The 17,440-nt window shown below is 41.1% G+C and overlaps 1 protein-coding gene across 9 annotated transcripts in view; it reads left to right on the forward strand.

Annotated features, from left to right (window-relative positions):
• The window catches only part of ANK3 (ankyrin 3), a 685,538-nt gene that overhangs the window by 521,407 nt on the left and 146,691 nt on the right, over positions 1–17,440 (forward strand). For all 9 annotated transcript variants that reach the window (XM_061181623.1, XM_061181653.1, XM_061181663.1 and 6 more), the window contains exons 11-17: positions 1,091–1,288; positions 3,144–3,242; positions 5,749–5,847; positions 8,481–8,579; positions 11,613–11,810; positions 13,246–13,344; positions 13,632–13,730. In XM_061181623.1, the coding sequence (XP_061037606.1) occupies positions 1,091–1,288; positions 3,144–3,242; positions 5,749–5,847; positions 8,481–8,579; positions 11,613–11,810; positions 13,246–13,344; positions 13,632–13,730 (891 nt within the window). The remainder of the gene's footprint in view (positions 1–1,090; positions 1,289–3,143; positions 3,243–5,748; positions 5,848–8,480; positions 8,580–11,612; positions 11,811–13,245; positions 13,345–13,631; positions 13,731–17,440) is intronic.

The following is a 17,440-nucleotide window of genomic DNA, read 5'->3' on the forward strand; positions in this document are numbered from 1 at the left end:
TCATTCAGATAAATTAGGGGAATTTAACTTGGCCCGGAGGATTCAGAAATACCTAGTTCATTGGTGCATATTTAGTATATCATTATTTTCAAAGTTCAGTGATGATGATTTTTTTTGGAAACTGAATTTACCGTCACTTTTCCCTCCCACGTAGGTTAAACTAGGTTACAGTAATTACTAGAGCCTCTCTTGATAACTGGATTCTCTAGGAACTTCCCAGGCTCCAACACTTTGTCTCCATATTTAAAGGAAGCGTGCCTGGAAAGACTGATATCTTAATACCTTGTTTTTGCCTTCATCAGAAAACATGTGTTGAATGCTAAATGTCACTCCAATCTTTTTAACGGTTTTAGTTACCTTTGACCCCACTCATGCCTTCTCTCAGCTCTCTAAATGAATTTTTTACTTATCCGTATTGCATATGATGACCTGTCATTGAACCCAATTGATTTAAACTGAGGCAAGCATTAATTAGTTAATGAGTTCGTCACAATCTTGCCTTTCCTCGCCATAGACACATGGGGGCACCAGACTGATGGAAAAGGGCAAAGTTTTCCTTTCTACATTGATGTGAGATGAAATGTGTTGTATTCAGATCTTTTTTCTAAAAATTGATCAATATAATATTCAATATCAAGCATTAATAACACAGGAGCACAAAATAAAAACCAGTCTAGTGAATACCATTCTGTTTCTGCCTTTATTTTATCCTTTTCAGTCTTTTGTTGTTATCAGTACTTTTTTTATTGAAGTATAGTTGATTTCCAATTTTCAGTCTTAAATATTAAGAATTCAAATTCACTGGAAATGCAATCAATAGTGGACCTTAGTGCAATTCACACTATTTTTTAAATCAGAAAAAGAAATTATCGTTGAAAATTTATTTTTGATTGGTATAAGAAGTAGGAAGACTAGTTTGGAAAGTAGCTGCAGTTCAAAACAGTTGCCACAAAACCTTTTAAAAAGAGAAGGTATTTCCGTGTGCAAATCTAAGGTTTTCATCTGTTCACATTTGCACTGTATTTTGTGTTGGGCACATTCACATTTGTAAAGGTAATACAATAAACTCTGCTTGTCTTCTGTGTTCCAGAATGGATTGTCTCCACTGCACATGGCTACACAGGGGGATCATTTAAACTGCGTCCAACTTCTCCTCCAGCATAACGTGCCTGTGGACGACGTCACCAATGACTACCTGACTGCCCTGCACGTGGCTGCCCACTGTGGCCATTACAAAGTCGCCAAGGTTCTTTTGGACAAGAAAGCTAACCCCAACGCCAAAGCCCTGGTGAGTAGCTTAGCTCACAGGTCCAGCCTGTGTTGTCTTGCTGACCACACGCTACCCCTGCATGTAAAGGGATTCCTTTTCAGGAGGTGAAAATGGAAGGTCTAGTTAAGTAAAGTGTACTTCTTGTCAACCTTCAAATGGCCTTCTGGAAAATCTGTAAACCCTTCTATTTCCAACATAAGCAAGACTGGTGAGGCTAAATCATTAACTTCTTTATGGTCACACTCGTGATTCTCTTACATAAATACACCCAAAGACCGTACAAGTACAAAAGGACTGAGCTGGTCAACTTATCTTCTGGTAGGTAAAGTGATAACTGTGAATTAAAAGTTTTTTGTGAGATCTAAAAATACGAGGCAGAAGAATCAGAAAACTTCATCTTAAACATGAAAGGTCTAGGAATTTGTGAGCAGAAATTCGATGTGAGGATGTTAAACATGTAAGGTAATGAAATATCACCTGTCATTGTTTCCTCAAGATGCGAATCAAAAATTTGGTCTAGTTTGTAGTCTTAACTCCTAGAATGACATGCTGCTTTAACCTTGAGCTTTGCTATCTAGTTTGGTTTTCACAAGGAGATGGTGTTTGTTGTCTTTAGAAAAATAAATGGTCCCAAGTTAGTAAGCTGTTTAAATTTAGTTCAGAAGAAGCACTCATGTTTAGGAAAAAAATATGTCACCAAGTGCTAGGGAAAACGTGTGCGTTTACTAGCAATTTTGCGGTAAAGGCTGTCATCTGATCAACCATTTTAGGAAGGGTCTCTGCTCCCTTGCGGCTCATATGGTCACCTCTGGCACTCTGTGGGCCCTGAGATTTGGAGTGGGCAGGAAAGGATGGGCAGAGAGGAGCCCTCCAGACCCCAGGCAGCTCCATCACCATCGTAATTCTAAATGCTTTTCCTGGAGCAGCATTTTAAGAGCTGTTGACTGGCCCAAGATATCAAACATATCTTTGAATTCTGAGAAGGGAGGAAAAGAAATGAGCAGTCATGACTTACTTTTCCACACAAGAAAAAAAGCCTTACAACAGGGTGTGGGCTCTCATCCTCATTTTCCTCTGACTGAAGATTTCACAACATTAGGAGGCTCTGGAGGTTGTAGGCAGTCACCCCCGGATGGACTACGGCCTGGTAAATGGTCTCAAAACCTCCATAGAAGCACTCGCGGTGACTTTGACCTAAGCTTGCGTGGTGGGCCCTGATATTCTGTAGTTCTCTGTGGCGACAAAAATATGCTCCATGGTCTCTCTCACTTAGTGGGCAGTACAGTTTGGTAAGTAATTTGTTTACAAAGCAGGTTCTTTTATTAGATTAAATATTACACCAAATGATCCAACTAATGTTGGGTTGTTTAACTTTCTGCTTCCTTGGAGTAAGCACCTACTTGAATCTTAAAACTTGGAAGAAATAAAAACATTTCAGAACAGGTCTTGAAGTTTTTAAATGCAGCAGAGAAGTCACAATGGGCAGTGGTGAAGTTTTGGCTGTGAGGACACATTTTGGCCGAGGTGTTTTTAGTCTGTGTTTGAAATGAGGTAGAGGAGGGACATATTTGGAAAATAAATTCCAGAATAAAGTAGTCTAAGAAGACGCATGACCATTTTGCCTTAACTACCAGGAGATTATGACAAAAATTTGCTTCCTGTTCGTGATTAGCAGGGCACCTTGGGTTCCTGGGAGCAGGTAGACTACCTGTGCTTCCAGAAAAGAATCTGTATTCGGTTTAACCCCTCGTTGTTGCCGCTCATTTCCAAATCTTTACACAACGTCACTTTTGCAAAAATATTTTACCATACGCAGTGGAAGTAGATCTCAACGGAACGTAATCCAGTAGGTCTGTGTCTTTTTCCCTTGCAGAATGGCTTTACCCCTCTCCATATTGCCTGCAAGAAGAATCGAATTAAAGTAATGGAACTCCTTCTGAAACATGGTGCATCCATCCAAGCTGTAACCGAGGTGAGAAGAGGAGGATTTCTGGGGTTCCCCATGTACAGCCTCAGCAGGCAGAGGCCCAGTGCCCTCCCTGACGACCAGCTAGTTTTGCTGTGTGTGGTTGTCATACTACTTTCTGAACCCTTCACCCAAGGGGCTACCATTCCTTAGGAGAGCAGACAAGAGTGGGAGGAGAGTGCAAATACATCACCATGACGAGAAGCATAACCCAAGCACATGTGTCGTGCTCAAGGCGGGCGGGGGGACGGGGGGATGCCACCGCTCCAAGTGTAATTTACATGAAATCCATTCACGCACTGCTTCTCAGATCCTGTAATGCAGTGCTTAGGGGTGGTTTTGCCCGCCACGAGGCATTTGGCCATGTCTGGAAGTATTTCTAGTTGTCACAACTGGATGGTGCTACTGGCATCTAGTGGACAGAGGCCAGAGATGCTACTAAACATTCTACAGTGTACAGCCCAGCCTCCAACAACAAAGAATTATCTGGCTCAAAATGTCACGTGTGCCACGGTTGAGAACCCCTGCACAACATAACCTCTGCATACCGATGAAGTGAGGATTGCTCTCAGGAAAAACTCAGAATTAATGAAACACAGAGTTGCTGAAGTTAGTTAAAGGGTAGCTCTCGGTTTCTTTCATACAAACTGACATAGCACTCAGAGAAGCGATTTATTGGGATCAGGGCTGAGCCTGCAACACGCAAACCAAGCCTGGCATCCACTTCCCTAGGCTGCACTCCCTTTTGTTCACTCCATATCGCTACACCCTCCATGCGTCACACCCCTCCCTTTCCAGGCTAGTCCTGCATGTCTTTCAGGACCAGATCTGGGGCTGCCTTCTCCAGGAATCCTCCCCTAACCCTTGGCCTGGGCCAGGAGCTCCTCCTTGGGACCATCGCCACATCCTGTGCATATTTCCGTCAAAGGTCTTGTCCAGCTGGCTTACTTATGACCGAGCCACTCCCCTCTACCCTGCCCCAAAACTGCAGGCTCCACCAAGGCAGGCCAGAGTCTTGCTGGTCTTAATATACCCGCAACACAGTGCATGCCATAGTAGATCATTCAGTAAAGTTTTGTTGAATGCAGCCATGAAGACTCTAGGATTTGAAGCTAACGTAAACACTAAGGTCTAGTCCAGTCATTGTTGCTTTGCCTCAGTTTCTCATCTGCAAATGAAGTATTTGCCTTGATTTCTAACACTTACAACTTCGAAATACTAAATGATAGAAAATATTAATACCGATTCGCTCTTTTCTGAGTCTTCTGGCTTCATGGTAGGCACCCAGTTATTTTCATTATAAAATAGTAAGTTTATTCTCAGTGCGCGGCAGCCCTTTTTAAAGATCAAAGCGGGCTCTGAAATAAAAGATTTTTCACTGGCGTCTGAATAAGTGTCCAGAGATGCCAGCCTGTGATGAGAAGCTTCCACTGCCAGCCCTGTACTCCCTCGGAAAGGCGGTGCAGACCATGTCCTAACAACTCCCCCTGCTGATGGGAAAAGGTGCCAAATTATAACAAAATTCTCCTTCCCCGTGTTTTCCTCAGTTCCCACTATTTGAAGTCTGGGCAACCAAAATTCTACCTCTTCTGTCTTCTATCTTACTTTCATTGTATAGAATTCCTTTAACATATTTTTCGACATTACTCAAATTTCTGTTGAAATTAGTTGTCTCCTTCTCTCTCAGCTTTTTCTAGCCATATTATTTTTTTCCAAATTATGATGTTCATGGTATAAGTGGGATTAAATTCTGAAAAATTGAAAATGAAATCATTTTATGCAAGAAGCACCAGTGGTTGGGGGGGGTGGTGTGTGAAGAGGACTTTGAAGCACACATGAAAGTTAAGGTCTAGTCTAGTGACCATTGTTCTATTTGCCTTAATTATATCACCTTAATTTATAATATGCAGAAAGATAAAAATTTAAATGATTGGGACAGTTAATGCTGATCTGCTCATTTCTTAGAGGGATGGCTTTGTGTTCCCACCCTGCTCTTTCACGTGTAATATAATCAGTGATTCTGAGAGCATGGGAGTCCTTATTAAAAGGCCAGAATAGGATCTGAAATAAAAGTTGACTTTTTGCTGTTGTGTATGTAATCACACAAGTGTCCCCCCTCCACACACAGACACACACACACACACACACACACACACACACACACACACAGTCATATGGATAAGGAAGACTTAGTAGCAGAGGGAAAAAACCTTCAAGGTATTTCTCTAAATATTTTTTATAGAACTATATAAAATGTGTGAAATGAATCTTTCTTCTTTAATGGTTATGACATAGGCCTTTCATAATCACGGAACGTGCTTTAGAGAAATGCTGAATATTGATACATTTGCCTTATAGAATCTATGACGTAATGGTGATGTCTTGATGTTTTCTGATCTGATCAATAAATTGGTTATCTTAGCCTGGATGGATGGATGGCAGGTAGGCAGGCAGGCAGACAAACCCTTTTTAAAATAAGCCAACAAACTGACATTTCCCTCTTTTCCCCCAGTCGGGCCTTACCCCAATCCATGTTGCTGCCTTCATGGGGCATGTAAATATCGTGTCACAACTAATGCATCATGGAGCCTCACCAAATACCACCAACGTGGTAAGTATCCTTTGAACAAAGTAGGTCTAATTGTGAGTATTTATGAAACTGGAAACGATTGCTCTCAATCTACTTATTTTTGTTATAGGTAAATTAATTCCCATTTAACTTGAGTACTTAAAAGGACAGAATTTTGAAAATACCTGTGGTTTCCTTTATTTCAAAGGCAAGATCCATTCGATCACTAGCTGGTCACAAATTGCTAAGACTTAGGGACTGTGTATATTACTACTGAATATTATGCTTTAAAAAATAAAGTTTTGTGGATGGGGAGAGTTTTTTTTTTCAACAGAAGCATTATGTTGCATGCATGATGGACCTAGAGGTTATCATACTAAGCAAAGTAAGTCAGAAAGAGAAAGAAAAATGCGTATGATATCGCTTATATGTGGAATCTAAAATGTGACACAAATGAACTTATCTACAAAACAGAAACAGACTCACAGATGTAGAGAACAGACTTGTGGTTGCCAAGGGGCAGGGGTTGGGAGAGGAATGGATTGGGAGTTTGGGATTAGCAGATGCAAACTAGTATATAGAGGATGGCTAAACAACAAGGTCTTACTGTGTAGCACAGGGAACTATATTCAATATCCTGTGATAAACCGTAATGGAAAAGAATATGAAAATGAATATATATATGTATAACTGAGTCACTTTGCTATATAGCAGAAATTAACACAACATTGTAAATCAACTATACTTGCATACAATTTTTTTAAAAAATAAGTGTTGCATGTTGAGAAGGTGGTTCCAACACTCTCCTTATTGTGATTTCAAGTAACTTCAAAGTAATTTCTCTTCAGCGTGCTCGACAATGTTATCGCAAACCCATGGAACTCAGTTCATTATTGGATGTTGTTGTTTTCCCACACTAAGCATTGCTCTGCAGAACCATGAGACTCACTTCATAGTAAATGTCAGAGGAGTGACTTATCACCCTCGATCTGCATGTGGCCTTTGACATTGTTTTACAGAATTTTAAGTTTAGCAGCATAACAATCTTAGCACCCCAGACCACAAGCATAAGAACACTAGTTGGGCTCATGAGCACCAAAGAAGTAAAAATAAAACGAGGAACATTCTGGCACAGAAAGGGCAAACCATAAGGTCCTGCGTCCTCACCCTGAGGGTAGGCCCCCAAAGGCTCTATGTCTTCCAGCAGCTTGAGTCAGCACATCCACGTCAGACCAGCTCTCAGCTGAAATGCAGTCTTTCCTGGTCCTAACGCCAAGAGAGAAGGTTTTCCTTTACAAAGGGAACACTGGGTAACATGGTCACCTACATCCTCAGCACCTTTCCAGGAAACACAGCAACAAGTTTCGTGTGAACTGTATCTCTGCATATCCTTCCATGGAGGTGGATGCCCTATAAAGCAAAGCAATATCTATAAAAAGTAATTTAAAGGTGGGCATCGGGACTTCCCTGGTGGCGCAGTGGTTAAGAATCCACCTGCCAATGCAGGGGACGTGGGTTCGAGCCCTGGTCCGGGAAGACCCCACATGCCACGGAGCAACGAAGCCCGTGCGCCGCAACTACTGAGCCTGCTCTCTAGAGCCCGCGAGCCACAACTACTGAAGCCCACGTGCCACAACTACTGAAGCCCGTGCAGCTAGAGACCGTGCTCTGCAACAAGACAAGCCACCACAATGAGAAGCCCGTGCACCACAACGAAGAGTAGCCCCTGCTCGCCGCAACTAGAGAAAGCCCACGTGCAGCAACGAAGACCTAATGTAGCCATAAATAAATAAATATATATATAATTTTAAAAATAATAATAATAATAAAAAAATAAAGGTGGGCATCACTTGTGTAGGGGAGAATATATTTGATTTTTATTACTTTTTACATGTCGATCCATATGTGTTTTCTATGTTGTTTTCCTTTTTTTTATTATTAAATAAACGAAGAGATCATCTGAATTAAAGTCCATTTGGTGAAAAGCAGCAGAGGCGGGGGAAGTCCAGTGGCAAAGAAAATAACCCCTTGGGATAATGCCCAAAAGGTTAATGACCTGTTGAGATAAAGCAGGAAATGCAAACCAAGGGCAAGCCAAGTCTGGCCCTTGGGTGTGTTTTGTGTTGCCTGTGCAGCATTTTTGGTTTTCTTTTGTTTTGAACTCTCATTTTTTGACCAACATTCAAGAAATATACACAAATATCCAGACTGCCGCTGTTTTTGAAAAATAGGAAGGTATGGCATGATACAGCTGGCATCCCAAAGAGTTACTGAAGTAGCCTGCTGACGCCAGCTAGCAGCGCTTCCCTCGGCCAGGATAAGGCCTGGCCTGTCTCCAGGCGCACTCCCCATCTGCCCTCTTCACTCACCTACCCTCCTGCTTGGCTCCATAGCATTTGCCTTTGAACCCCCAGTGAGGCTACGTTGTAGATTATTGAGCATGGCTTCTGATCCTGCCGTGCTCTCTGGGCTTACACTGATGTCTTCCATCATGGACCAGGTTCCTGGGAAATTCTTGTGTATTTCATTTCCTATCTTTCCTATTTTCAGTAAGGAAGTGCTTGGAACTACTTTTTATTTTTAAAAAAAAACCCTCCATCATCAACTTTATGCAAAGAAAATAGGCCAGTCTTCTTTAGAGCTGCCATTAAGTTACCTTGGCTCCTGTTCCCCAGAGAGGAGAAACAGCGCTGCACATGGCAGCTCGGTCCGGCCAGGCCGAAGTCGTGCGGTATCTGGTGCAAGACGGCGCTCAGGTAGAAGCTAAAGCTAAGGTATGTGCCGAGCGTGGAAGTGTTTGCTGCCGAGAGAAGAAATGATTTTAATAAAACCTTTAAACATAGGCATGCTTTCTTCGAGGATCACTCTTTTAAAGTAATGAACCACCACTAGTGACAAAAGTCTCTACCCAAGGGATATTGAAAACATCCCTTCCCTGCATGTGTATCTACTCAATTATTTAACAAAATGAAATAGAACAAGAACTTTGTGCCCGAAAGAACTCTGTGTCCTTGGCACATTGCTCGTCCCTAATGGCTTAGGAAACAAACCTAGAATTGGCCCAGAGTTGTTTGCACTCTATGGAGAAGGGCTCATGCACAAAGCTTCTAAAACAAGCACAGTTTGGAAGCATAATTGAGTTCTTTTGGTTGACCTAGATGTCAGCTGTCAGAGCCACAAAAGGAAAAAGGGAGTTTGAACTTTTTCTCTGCAAGTTGTGAAACCATAAACCCTGAGACTTGGTCAGAGTTGTTCATGGGACATAGAATATAGAAAGACATCAGGGATGAGTTTGTTTGTTTGTTTGTTTTTGGCTGCACCTCGCGGCATGTGGGATCTTAGTTCCCAGACCAGGGTCGAACCCACGCTCCCTGCATTGGAAGGTGGAGCCTTAACCACTGGACAGCTGGGGAAGTCCAGGGGCTGAGTTGGAATGCATCATTCTCTGCCTGGCATTTACCCTCCAGAAGAAACTCACTATCTGTCACTATCTTGATGGTAGTTGGTCTGGTTATCAAAATGACAGTTTAAAATTTCTTGTTTGTTTATGTATAGATGTTTAGCTTTTTTTTAATGATTTTTTTTCAGTGCATGAATAAACTATAATTTATTTACCAATTTTTTTTTTTAAATGGCAGTTTAGGTCAAGAATCGTAAATAGATATGTAAATACCTCAACCATTTAATTTTAGCCCTTCAATATACAAATGTACATTTATTTGTCATTTAATTACATACTTTGTAGTTTCTAGTTTAGGGTTAAATGGAGAGAAAACTGAGGCATTTGCAAAGCAGTTTGAGTACAGGATATTTCTCAACTTTTATAATTTTCCCCCAGTCTATTCAGCTCTCCTACCCATATGTAGTTTGACCATAGTTGGTTTTTATCAACTTCTACCAAGGCTCTCCAAGGCTTTTAACTTAGTGTTCTTAAAGCCTTTCCTTTCGTACTCATATTTTACCTGTTAACATATTATGTAATTATTATAATTAGTGTAAATATAGTACAAACTAGAAAAGTACTAGTATAAACATACTAGTGTGGGAACAAACACAACTAGGTCTTTGTAAACATAAAATCCACAGGTGGGTACAAAGGTAGTGGTAACGTTCTAGTCAGTAGACTATAAACCATGAGTGTCTGGTGTATCGTGGTGCCAGCTGGTAGATTTTACAGAGGACCTAGAAACAAAGCTCAGCAAACTTTTTCTGTAAAGGGCCTGATCATAAATATTTTAGGCTTCACAGGATGCAGTCTTTGTCCACAATCTCCCAACTCTGTTGTTACAGAGTGAAAACAGCAATAGAGAGTGCATAATTTAATACATCAGCAAATGGACATGACTGTGTTCCAATAAAACTTTATTTACAAACACAGGTGGCAGCTGGATTTGGCCCCTGGATTTTACTGTTCTGACCCCTGATCTAGAGGATGTTGGTTAATCAGTTAAGTAGATTGGTTAAGAGAGGCTGTACTCTAGCATTACAAGAAACCTCACATTTTTGAGTGTTGTTACATATGAAGCATTTCGTCTAGGAAATGGTTTCACCCACAAGCTGAAATTGACCATAAGATGTGTAGTTATCTCATTAAAGAGATAGTATGTATCATTGTTAAGAGCCTGACTTCCATAGCCAGACTGCCTGGGTTCGAATCTTTGTCCATCGTGTACTACCTGAGTAACACTGGGCAGGTTAACTAACATCTCTGTGCCACATTCCCTTCTCTAGTTTCCTCATATAGAAAATGGGAATAATGACAGTTGTGATAGATAGGACTGCTGTAATGATGAATTAATTAATGCAGGTAGAATACCTGGAACAGGGCCTGGGGCATGCACATGTGCAGTTGATGTTTAGCGGTGGTGGAGGCAGTAGCAGAGTTGTATGAGATTTTTCTTTGGCAACTATCTCTTTCTATTTTCAGTATTTCTCTTCTTCCTTGTGGCATCTCCCCTAACTTCTCACACTTCCTACTAGTTGCGTAGACCCTCTTGCTTTGATCTTGACCGTCATCTTACTTCCCTTTGCACAGCAGTGCCCTGTGCTCCAGCCTCTTCTCTCTACTTGCCCTACATAAAGTATTTACCTGGACTTTTTCACATCCCGGTAGGGGATTTCTCTCCAGAGGGCATCTTTGGGCAAACAAGGAAAAGATACCCCTCCAACGTGGGGATAAGGCCCTCAGGGTTCAGGACTTAGGAGTGCCTTGTGTCCTTGGGTGAACTGTAATAAGGTGCCTTCCACTCCAGGCAGATGCAGCCTGGATGACAGCTCGGCAAGCAGAGGATGGGCTGGCTGTCAGCCCCCATCAGCCCTCTTAGCTGGGAGCCTTCCTCAACCATCCTATACTGCCCCCTCCCCTCCTCCCACTTTTGACTGTGGGAAGGCAGCACCAATAAAATAATTCATTACATATGAGTACATGAGAACTGGTGGAGGTATAATATCCCTCCCAGGTATTTCCGTTTTCCCAGGATACATTCCCTTATCTCCCCCAAAAAGGAGTCATCAGAGGTTTAAAAATTGATAAAGTATAGCAGGAGGGAGTGGGGATAATTTCTAGACAGAACTGCCTTTCACAATTCTCACGCTAATAGGTTACTCAAAGGGTATTTAAGGTGCTTAGATCTGCCATCCCCACCTTTCTGAAACTTAAAGAAAAAGATAAATGAGGTTCTTTTTAGTATTGAATCAAAGAGTTGAATGTAGCCTCTGATACCAAGCAGTGAGGTTTCCTGTATTTTTCACAGTGGCACCATTGATTTCTCAGCTCATCAGCCCTGCATTTTTACCTTGTCCTATAGGATGACCAAACCCCACTCCACATTTCTGCCCGATTGGGGAAAGCAGATATAGTACAACAGCTGTTGCAGCAAGGAGCATCTCCAAATGCAGCCACGACTTCTGGGTACACCCCACTCCACCTTGCAGCCCGAGAGGGGCATGAGGACGTAGCCGCATTCCTTTTGGATCATGGCGCATCTTTATCTATAACAACAAAGGTATGAAAGCCAGTCTTAGACTCCTGCTGTGCCCCCAAAAAACATTCTCTTTACAGTTTCCTATTACATGGTAATAGGTACAAAAGCTGTACAACAGCAGCTATACTTGGATCCCAGGATTAACATGGCCAGCAAAGCCCTGGGGTGGGGCAGGGTGATTTGGTGTGTGTGTATGTCTTACATTTCTCAGTACATTATCTTCTAATGAAACCTTATTGATGTCTGGAGTCAGATATTTCTTGCAAGTTATTTGATAGATTTAAAGGGTGCTTTAAAAACACAGCCACAGATTTCTCTTGCTGAGGCCAGGTATACAAACCACATTATCAAAGCTCAGTTGGTTAATGCTTTTATAATATTTTCAAAGCAGGAGGTGGATTTTTCTTGGTTCGTTGTTGTTGCTGCTTTTTTTGTTGTTGTGGTTTTCTTTTCTGATTTATAGGTTTGTTTTTCTTTCATCTCAGCTCTGATGCCTTATAGTAATAACCCACCACACAGTTGCTTTTCAAGTGCAGAATGCAAAATTTAGAGCTCATTTTTCTTTGATCCTACGTAAACTAGCAAGTGTGATAGCAAGACGAATTGGCCCATGGCATGTCTTAGAAAGCTAGAAATTGGTGTTACACCCTTTTTTAGATGCAGAGAAGAAGCATTAATGTGTAATCAATGCAGAAGATAATTACAGTGATTACAAATACTTGGAAAACTATCTGAACAAATGATGACTTTCTCAAAATTCACCCCCTGTGATTCTTCACGCTCTTCAGTAGACATGCAAGTTCCTGGATCTCATTTAACATGTGAAACAGAGGAATGGGTGATGGGGTTTTGAGTGTCCCAGCCCTTCCACCATACGAGCTGCCCACTGCCTCTAACTGGCTATAGTCCCATGGGGTCAAATATGTTGATGACCTTCTAATCCCTGCCTTGTGCGTGGGGCCCTAGCTGTGCATGGTGACTGACCGGTTGATACCCAGATCCTTGTAAGAGTTGGAAGCAAGAAGAAGGAGATTCTCAACTCTCAGTATCCAACTCTCACCTATTTATTGACATAGAACCCTGTGTTATTGTTCAGTTCACCTGTGGTGGCTAAAGTGTGAGAATCTCTGACTCCTACCCCTAAGGACTGGGTCATACATACAGACGTGTGTATACGTGTGGCGATAGAGAAAGGGGAAGAGAAAGGCTCCACTCTGGTGATGTGGGAGGTTATGGGAGGTCCAGACTTGTCCTAGATTTTTCCAAGCCCTCCAAATCCAAATTGGGCCTGGACCCTATAACCTATTCTTCCCACAATGTGAAATCCCCAAATGGCCCTAGAATAAGCCCCAGATCCAGCTTTCCAACTTCATCCTTGTCAGATACCTGACTAGTCCCAGGATTAGTGTCTTTGTATCATTTCTATTATTCATTATTTTTCTGTTTATCTTTTCAGAAAGGATTTACTCCCCTTCATGTGGCAGCAAAATATGGGAAGCTTGAAGTAGCCAGTCTCCTGCTACAGAAAAGTGCATCTCCAGATGCTGCTGGGAAGGTATGGGGTCATCGGCCAACTTGTAACAGGCCACTCCCATGATAACAAAAAACAAGCACTTGCTAACATTCACCAACAGCCACCTAAATTATAACTAATCCATATTTAAGTCTCAGAGGATGAAGATCACTGCAGAAATAGGAGGTGAAAGCTGGGGTCCAAGTGTTGTGGAAACTGAAATGTAAACTACACTGTGTGTTGTATCCAATCTAATCCCATCTCCTAAATCTAGGCCTCTGACGTTAAGGCGCTTTGACACTGGTTGTTGTTTCTGCACGTGTTTTCAGAGCGGGCTAACTCCACTGCATGTAGCTGCCCATTACGATAATCAGAAAGTGGCCCTTCTGCTTCTGGACCAAGGAGCCTCACCCCACGCGGCTGCAAAGGTACCTGTAATTTGACAGCATGAGGAGACTGACGGGCAGTCTCTATATGTATATTTACTTTGGCTTCATCTGTATCACCCTCCTAGTTTAGGCATCACTTAAAGATCATGGAAATATAAGTGCCTTAGGGAATCTGTGCCTTCAGCTATTTAGTCAGCTCCTGTGGTAGATGCTCAATAAATATTTACTTGTCCATTGATATTCCTTGAAAATCCAGGACATCCTGGAGCCTGGGGAAAATCCAGGAAAAAAAGTTGAAGTCCTCTTTAGCCAGACTAAAAGCATAAGAACAGCCAGAGGGAGTAAGAAAGTTCTCATTTGTCAAAGTTATAAAATATGTGTTACATTTTTCTGGCCATAAAACATTGCCTTCACGTGGTTTATGTGTGCTTAATAAAATAAGTTGGGAGGTTTTGCTCATGTGTTGTTATTATTGCTAAGGAGAATCTTTATTCTTTTTTTAAAATTTATTTTATTGAAGTATAGTTGATTTACAATGTTGTGTTAATTTCTGCTGTACAGCAAAATGAATCAGTTATACAGATATATACATTCTTTTTCATATTCTTTTCCATTATGGTTCATCACAGCATATAGAATATAGTTCCCTGTGCTATACAGTAGGAGAATCTTTATTCTTATTGTTAGGTCATTTTTGACCGGTAGATAACAGAGATTTCTCAGAAAAGAGATACTTAGAGTGAATGGCTTTCTTATGACTCTGGTATTCTGACTTGAGAAGCAAATCATAAAGAGTTTATTGAAAGATAGGTTAGCATAGTCCTGTTGGTTTAATGAGTTCGCTGTTGTTGAGCAGGTAGCTATGATCAGAGAACGCTGGAATGATAACAGAGCACAATTTAAATGCTATCCCATTCTTTTCCTAAATACTGTCGGTTGAAGGAACTTTTAGCATCCCTCCGGCTTTTTATATTTGTTTAGCTCTTCCATTTGGGGTCAGCTATAGTGTTCTCCTTTAAACTTAGTGTTTAGATCAAATCTCTTGTACACACAAATCAAAGAATTTGGGCTCTTCTAAATTACTTTGGATACTTTCAGAGATAAAGTTTTCAGGTACTTTCTCCATTTAGAGAGTATGTGATCTTTGAAAGTTATTTCTCTTCAGAACCTTTTTTCCTGTATTTCTCAATCATCTCCTGCCCCATCGTCTTCAGAATTGTACCCAGTGAAATGTACAATTCAAAATCAAGCCCCCAAACTTGCTTTTCATCTAAGAGCGGCTTTTTCCCATAATTTCTAGCCCTGACATTCTTTCTATCATAAAGCCATCCCTTGACTTTTGAAAAAACTTTATTTAAAAAAAAAAAAAAAAGAATAGCAGCATTATTCACAATAGCCAAAGTGTAGAAGCAACCCAAGTGTCCATGGAAGCATGAATGGATAAACCAAATGTGGTCTATACATGCAATGGAATATTATTCAGTCTTAAGAAGGAAGGGAATTCTGACACATGCTACGACATGAATGAACCTCAGAGATACTATGCTGAATGAAATAAGCCAGGCATATCAAAGGACAAATACTGTATGATTTCATGTGGAGACACAATGTAGAATGCTGGTTGCCAGGGGCTGAGGGAAGGAAAGAATGGGGAGTTAGTGTTGAATGGGTAGAGTTTCAGTTTAGAGATGGATGGTGGTAATGAACAGAGAACATTGTGACTGTGCTTCATGCCATTGACTGTACACTTAAATGGTAAGTTTTATGTAATGTATATTTTACCACAAGTTTTAAAATGAGAAAAATTTACAATGAAGTTTAATAGTTGTCCATTTCATTTGTTTATTTTCATATCCCTTTAAGCCTGGGCCACTTTTCTTATGTTATAAATACCCTCAGGTTCATGGCAGGTAACCAGTAAATAATTAATAAGTGAACTATTCACTCCTCACATGAGAGTAATAATTTTGTCATAACTAGTGCTAAGTAGTTTAGAATTGACAAAAGTCATCAATAAGTGAAACAAAATGCGTCCAATCCACCTTTTCATCCACAAATAACTCTGAAACAGGTCAATAGTTGATATATTTGTAGTTGATTTCCAACTTCGTATTTGTCCAACAAGACTTCACGGTTCCCAATCTGCAAAACATCTTCAACAAAGAGTCGAAAAGCAGTTCTTTAACAGCCCTTTAGCCTTCAGCATATCTTTTACAGTCAGTTGAACACAGGCTTTTCTAAGAGGACATTCATTCTCATTCCCATAGTGCAGTTGCCTCCATAAGAGTCTCTGTAATGCCATGTCTGACACATGTCCAACCATCCCCACTTTCTGAGGCCGTGGTCCTGGTCAGGAGCTTTTTCTAGACTTTGATCCTGAGAAAAGCCAGTTCTATCAGTTAGGATTTGGTTCACCTGGTAGAAAAAAGACCTAGCTACGGTGGATTAAACTGTTGAGGTTCTATTTTTTCTCTTGTCATAAACAGTCTGGAGGTAGGCAGGTGTTGTTGCTGGTTCAGTGTTTCCAGAGTGTTAAAGAAAATTTCCTGTGATTTTTTGGGTCTTTCTTCCAGCTATTGTCGCTCAGGCTGCCAGGCAGTAAAGAAAGTCAGACACAATTAGCCCACAGGGGCAGCTCTTACTGTTCAGGCAGGCCCCCTTGGAGGGCCTGTCACATATAGGTAGGATGGGTTGTCATAGGGACTAAACTTTTTTAAACAAAATTAAATTTGTTTTGTCATTTTTTTCTGATTTCTTTAAACTGAATAGGACATTGCAAAAGAGGAACAGTGGGTTGGAAGAAGGTAGAAGAGTAATATTTGAAAAGCAGACTGATAAATGTGCCCTCATAACATGGTATTAAGTACCCTAATCACCAGTAGGATGGATTGAGAAAACACAACATTAAAAAAAAAATAAAAAAGAAGAAGAAAGAAAGTCAGACAGCAGGGCATTGCCAGAAGCTCCACCCAGCCATTTCTCCTTACATCTCATTGGCCACTTCTTTCTGCAGGGGAAGCTGGGAAATGTAGTTTTCAGCAGGGCACAACACCAGAGGTTCTTTTATTACGGAAGGAAGGAGAATGGATATAGGATAGGCAAATAGCCTTCTTTCCTCTAGGGAGGCTACAGCATTTCTGAATTCAGGTAGTGGTGAGAAAGGAGGGACAAAAACTCAACAGAGCTAAGCATGCGTATGGATATGACAGACAGCCGTGCCTTCCATGCTACCTCTTCCTTATTCACATCCTTGCTTCTTGGAGTACATGATGCTTTCTTGTTGCCCTTTCTTCCCTTTTGTAGAATTGTGGACATATTTTCTTACCCACATGTGCCCTAGAAACACGATGTGACTTTAGCTAATGGAAGAGGAAGGAGGGTGCTGAAAAACTAGATGGGCTCCTCTAATCCATTTTAGCCAGATCTATTTCCTGAGGCAGGACACTGTGCTGGGAAGAGGATTGGCTTGAGTTCAGGAATAACCTGGGCACAGGTTGTGGAAGGGTTAGTGAGCCTTAACTTACTGTTTGTCAGATTTCTCTTTCATAAGCTGTGCAGTGTATCTGTTGACATGGATAAGTAGATATTGTGAAGGTTTGGGGGAAAAATATAAAGTACAGTGTAAATATATTACTTTTAATAATTTAAAATTACATGTGCTCTTGTTTTTAATCTTGAAATGCAAAAGGACACATGGCATGCACTTTGTCCTCTACATCAAGAGGAAAAAAGTACTGATTGAGATTATT

The sequence above is a fragment of the Eubalaena glacialis genome, chromosome 1, assembly GCF_028564815.1.
Source record: "Eubalaena glacialis isolate mEubGla1 chromosome 1, mEubGla1.1.hap2.+ XY, whole genome shotgun sequence".
In the NCBI taxonomy this organism is placed as follows: Eukaryota; Metazoa; Chordata; class Mammalia; order Artiodactyla; family Balaenidae; genus Eubalaena; species Eubalaena glacialis.